A 5,393-nucleotide genomic window follows, 5' to 3' on the forward strand; every position below is an offset into this window, starting at 1 on the left:
AATTTGGATGGAAAGAAAATGAATTCCAAGGAATTGAATTGCCTAGAAATTATTTTACTGAAAATTGTTAATTGATAGTGTTTGATTGGTATAATTTTCTAGGTAAAAAATGTTGAAGTAAAAATGTCTTTTGGTATTCGTTTGACTTTATTTTTCATGAAAATTGTCAATTTAAGAATTATCAACTTCTACCATTGTTCCTAATATTTGTTTCCATTGCTACACACAAAAAAATAAATAAATAAATAAATAAATAAATAAATAAATAATCCAAAAATCATCTATACGTTGGTGTTCGTTTGGCTTTATTTTACATGAAAATTGTCAATTTAAAGACTATCCTCTTTTACAATTGTTCATAGAATTTGTTCACATTGCCAACCATTAAAAAAGAAAAAAGAAAAAAAGATGGAATTCCAAAAAACCACCTACCCCATGAAAAAATAAAAGATGGAGTTTCATGCTTTACCGGCTTGTACCTAGAAAATTATGGAAAATCAATTCCCGGAAAATTTTGTTAATCAAACCGGCCAAAAATGGAAGTTGGAATTCGAATTACAAACTCCATGGAAAATATAGTGTGATCAAACAGGGCCTAACAGATCTATACCTCATGAGTGGGCCAATTTTGCTTAAATTGCTGCATGAGAAATTGACAATTTAGCTGGACTTTCTCCACGTCCATGCCCGCTGTTATCGCTTTGCTCGTGAGAATGGGTGGCTCTGCACGACTGAGACGAGCCAGGGTTCAATCCATCTGTAGAGGTGAATTCGACCGGCTCTTAGAAATACAAAATTTACCCTGTTCGGATGAACTACTAGATACACGAAACTAAATTTTGGCTTGAGTGGATAAAAATTATGATCTAGCAACTGAATAGAACTCTCCATTACTTCTACAGAACAAATCGTTCACAGTGACGAGAAATATGGATCACAAACTTACAAAATATTTATTAAAATTTAAAAGAAAGTGGGGACAACTAGAATATCAAAACATTATATGAAACAATACACTAAAAGATTCGGCGGACCCCTATTTCCGCTTCAAAGGACACTTGCATGGGTTAGAATATAACGTCGATTGCTGGAAGAGAACCCCCAACCACTTTCGAACTTTCAACGCTTCTTCACCATCAAAAACACCTAGTAACTTGAAGCTTTCGTTAAAGGACAAGTAAACACGAGCCAGTTACTGTCGATTGCTCTATAAGAAATAATCAGGAGTTCTTCGAGTTACATCAGGTTCCCCTCTCCTTGGAGCTGGCTCAAACTGCAACAGTCAAATCACAAGCCACCCAGATAATTAACCCACATTGCACCAAAAATACAGAGAAAAGATCGCACTCAATAACTGATATTTCATTGTGTTGCAGGTTCTCGAGTATAATTAAATGTCAAAATAGGATAGCCACACACGTATGAAAGGAGGGAGAGAAGGGAACCTGGATAAATGTATGCTCTCTATTATCATCAACTTCCAAAATGGATGCCATATTCCCACAACGATAACAATAATTTGGAGCACTGAAAATTGTGACAACCTTTTGCTCCTGAGATGGAAGTCAAATTTGAACATGACAATCCTCTTCAACTAATAGTGTAATTGATAAACAAGTTAAATATTACTACAAGTAAACATTTACATGGGCCCAGTTGTATCCCTCCATAACCAACTGATGAGCTCTAGCAATTAGATTTAAGTTGTTGGTATGATTGAATTGCTCTGATATGTCCTGTAATAGGTAGACAGACCGTGGAACTGATTAGATTAAAGAAGAAATGAACAAAAACCTCCAATAAATACATGAAGGTACCTGGCCAAACGTGTATCCCGCACCACGGGGGGAGATACCCCAACCGCATCGATCGTCAGGGTCAGACCATAAAAGATCACACATGGGACCTTCATGTGGAACTTCTTGAACACGGTCAAAGTTTCTTATATTATCAAGGGTTTCGATAGAGGGGGACAACCCACCATGAAGACAAAATATTTCTGATTCAACCTATTGATCAGGACACTGCATCAGAATCAACTTGCGAGCAAAATAAACTTACAATAAAATCAAATTGAATTATTCAATTTTATTCCTTCAACTTAAAACAGAAAGCATATTTCTCCATTCTTGTGTTACAATTATCATCATCTGACATTGAAATTAACTCGAGTTTTTATTAAAGGCTAAATAAATTGCAGCTTTTGTCCGCAATCGATGCCCTCTTATGCACTTCTACTACCAACCTCTATTACTTTGATATTCTTACCCTCCACGTTTCACAAATTAGCAGCCTCCGTCCCTATTGACGGTTCCATCCAAAATGACCGTTGAGTATAGAAAGACAAACATACCCTGAACTTTTAAAAAAAAAAAGGAGGAGAAAAAGAACTGTCTTCTCTGGCAATGATTTCCATCCCCAGCAGCACCCTGCTGCCAACCCTACCCCAAGCACCACCCACCACCACAATTGATGTCTCAAAGATATTTAGAAAAAGTAATGGATATTTAAACAGAGCTCAATCTTTGAATAAATTCCCCATAAAAAACGAATAAGTTTCAGCTCAAGAAGAGAATTCTGACACTATCAAACAAGAAAATGAAATGGAATTGAAAGGAAAGTAAGAATGCTAACTATTAATTCGTGAACTTCTGAAAATTTTAAGAAAAAGAAGCAGGGCGATTTTGGCATGGCAAAGAAAACAAAAATGAAATGAATATGAAAAGCCGATACATTGACGAAAACAAAATGAAACAAATGGCATTAATGGTTGATTAGGTGCCCGGCAATTGGTTCAGTGTTCAACGGATATCTATATTTATAAAATTTGTGGTGGGAGGAGCTGATATATATATTTTAATTCTTCCATCAATTAATTAGTAACACCCTAACCACAACCATGTTGTAATCGATAAATGGTTGTTCTGATGCCCAGGAGATCGGTTCATTCTTCGCTGCAAATGGATAGAGTTCAATGAGCTTCAGAGTGAGTATTGTTGTTTGGAAGCTTTCTCCCGACGAAATAGCAGATGATTTAAAATGAAGGAAGAGNTAACAGATTTAAGCAAGCTTGAGTTCAGATTGTTTATTTATGAGATGACAAATACTACTTCTAATGCAGTTTGCACAAGTAACATGTGTTAAAAATACAGAATCATACTGTAAATAGTTTGATTGCATAATTAGCGTACAGTATTTACTATGTAAATCTATAAATACGTCTCTCTTCGTAATTCCAAGACAAAACAGTTATACATTTTATTATTCTAAACATTGATCATTTACAACCTAATAACAATTCATTGTTTGCATGATGATCAAAAAATGAGGCTGGCATTATGATCTGGTTGCACACGATGTTGACCAGTTTGGAAAAAAAAACCCTTAATAAAAATAATAACACAGTAAAAAATTAAGATGCAATATTATTTTTTACTGGCAGGTTATGGGAATAGCATTCTGAAAAATTCCTCAGCAACTGGTAACTATTTGCTAATTCTTAAATCCTGGAGAGAAACAAGAACTGGATATTTGGCTAAGCTTAAATTATTTTTGAAATAAACGACTTCAATAGTTGATTAAAGTAGAAAATTGTTGCGCTTCAAGAGCGCGTGGCTTCACCATTCAAGATTCACCAATGTGCAGCACCACATCCAAATGTCCATATGTTCACCCCATCTCAAGTTGACCTAGAACTACTGCACCTATCATTCTGGGCAGCGTCTTAAGTGCCCTTATCGAAATATAGGAAAGGAAGGGTTAATTCAAACTAAGGATATTACAGAAGTGGCAAGCTCCCCTCTGAATTTGGACCTCAAAGGCGTTGACAGCCCTTAAGAAGAAACATCTCGTGGCAGCAACCATTATATTCACCGCCAAATTAACCAGCATAAGAAACATTTGGCAGCGGCAATCATTACATTCACTGCCATTTTAAACTAACACTCTGTGCAAAGTCAAGTTGCCAACCAATCAGAAACCTTGACAAGAACCTCGAGTAGATCTAACACGTTTCCCATTTCAACCATTAAAAACTATAAGTTCACCTATGTCTGCACACATCTTAACGGGGCATCAACTCACGATTGAAGTGACGCAATTTCAATCCCAAACTTTCCTACAAATACCCCCAAATACTTATTAAAACATATAACTTTGTGCTGTTTTACAACGTCAATACATATCTTGACTCACTACCGACTTTAGGCAAACCTTCATCTCTTGCGGTCGAGTAGAGATTTAATTCATTTTGTATGGGACACACCGAAAATTAAAAAAATAAAATAAAATAAAATAATGATATCGACAGAAGTTATTTATCCCATTCCTCAACTACATTTCCCTAGAATATCTATTTCTTTATCTACAACTCCTTAAACACCATCCCCGCCACCACCAATCACTACTGAAATCACCAAACGCATTAATTTTCCATAACAGAAAAATGTGACAGTTTACTCACCGGGCATGTCGATTTCAGGCACAATTCGAACCCCGTATTCCATCCCAAACTCCACCAACAGCTTCACATCCTCCACCGTGTACTTCATATCTTCACTGTACGCTCCTTTTCCAGCCAGCTCCGGCTCCGACGGAAGCACCAGTGGAAATGATTGCGAATCCGTAATATGCCAATGGAATACATTCAATTTATTCATACTCATTGCCTTTATCAGCCTCAACAAATCCTCCACTGGGTAATAATTTCTCGATGTGTCGAGCACAATCCCGCGGTGCTTGAAAAGTGGTACGTCGGAAATGTACAACCCGGAAGCGACAATTGAGGGTTTTGAATACACTAATTGAGAAAAAGTTTCCAGTCCGCGCATTGCACCCCATACAGTATGGGCGGAGAGTGTGGCATTTGTGGACCCGGAGGAGGGAATTGTGAGGTTATAGGACTCGTCAACGCCATGAGTTAACGGCGAGGTGAGGTCAGTGATGGTTATGATCAACAATTGTAGCGGCGATTCTGACGTCAAGTGGAGTGGGGGTTCAATCAGGGGCTGGTGGTTCTCCTTCAAGACTTGACGGAGATAACGGTTAACGGCGGCAGTTAGGTAACGGTTGTCAGGGTTTGAGATTGCGAAGTTGGGGGAGAGTAGGATTGCTTGTGGGCTGGTCCAGTGAAAGGTCGTGGGCTTCGGCCATACGTTGACAGGGTATTCGACGGCTGAGATTTCAGGGATGGAGGAACATAATATGAAGATAGATATTAGGGACAAAGAGAGAGAAAATGCGAATTTAGTGTAACACATTTCGGCTTTTTTCTTGGGTTTTGCTTCTTGGAAAATTATTCTTCTAACTACAAAAGCAAGTCTATTTATATATTTATTTTGCTCCAATCCCTCTGATTCTTATGGTCCAAAGACCTAAGTTTCTTTTTTTTTTTT

The 5,393-nt window shown here is 37.4% G+C and overlaps 2 protein-coding genes across 2 annotated transcripts in view; both read right to left on the reverse strand.

Moving 5' to 3' along the window:
- LOC111411624 (beta-hexosaminidase 2-like) overlaps positions 1-5,333 on the reverse strand; it is a 13,020-nt gene extending 7,687 nt beyond the window's left edge. The window contains exon 1 of the mRNA XM_023042136.1: positions 4,463-5,333. Coding sequence (XP_022897904.1) covers positions 4,463-5,258 — 796 coding nt within the window. The 5' untranslated portion in view covers positions 5,259-5,333. The remainder of the gene's footprint in view (positions 1-4,462) is intronic.
- On the reverse strand, positions 850-2,055 carry LOC111411625 (serine/threonine-protein phosphatase PP2A-2 catalytic subunit-like). The gene is made up of 4 exons (XM_023042137.1): positions 1,818-2,055; positions 1,647-1,736; positions 1,446-1,553; positions 850-1,273 (listed from the first exon to the last, which is right to left on the reverse strand). The coding sequence occupies exons 1-4, from the start codon at positions 1,899-1,901 to the stop codon at positions 1,208-1,210; spliced, it is 348 nt and encodes a 115-aa protein (XP_022897905.1). The 5' UTR covers positions 1,902-2,055; the 3' UTR covers positions 850-1,207.
- Positions 5,334-5,393: the final 60 nt, after the last annotated feature.

The sequence above is a fragment of the Olea europaea genome, chromosome 16 (assembly GCF_002742605.1).
Source record: "Olea europaea var. sylvestris chromosome 16, O_europaea_v1, whole genome shotgun sequence".
Lineage (NCBI taxonomy): Eukaryota > Viridiplantae > Streptophyta > Magnoliopsida > Lamiales > Oleaceae > Olea > Olea europaea.

Excerpts from the sequence above, each read along its gene's own strand:
- LOC111411625 (XM_023042137.1), bottom strand. The coding sequence starts at position 1,901 with ATGTGTGATCTTTTATGGTCTGACCCTGACGATCGATGCGGTTGGGGT. Across the intron at positions 1,737-1,817 it reads CGGGATACACGTTTGGCCAG|GACATATCAGAGCAATTCAA; the intron begins GTACCTTCATGT and ends TACCTATTACAG. Across the intron at positions 1,554-1,646 it reads AGGGATACAACTGGGCCCAT|GAGCAAAAGGTTGTCACAAT; the intron begins GTAAATGTTTAC and ends CTTCCATCTCAG.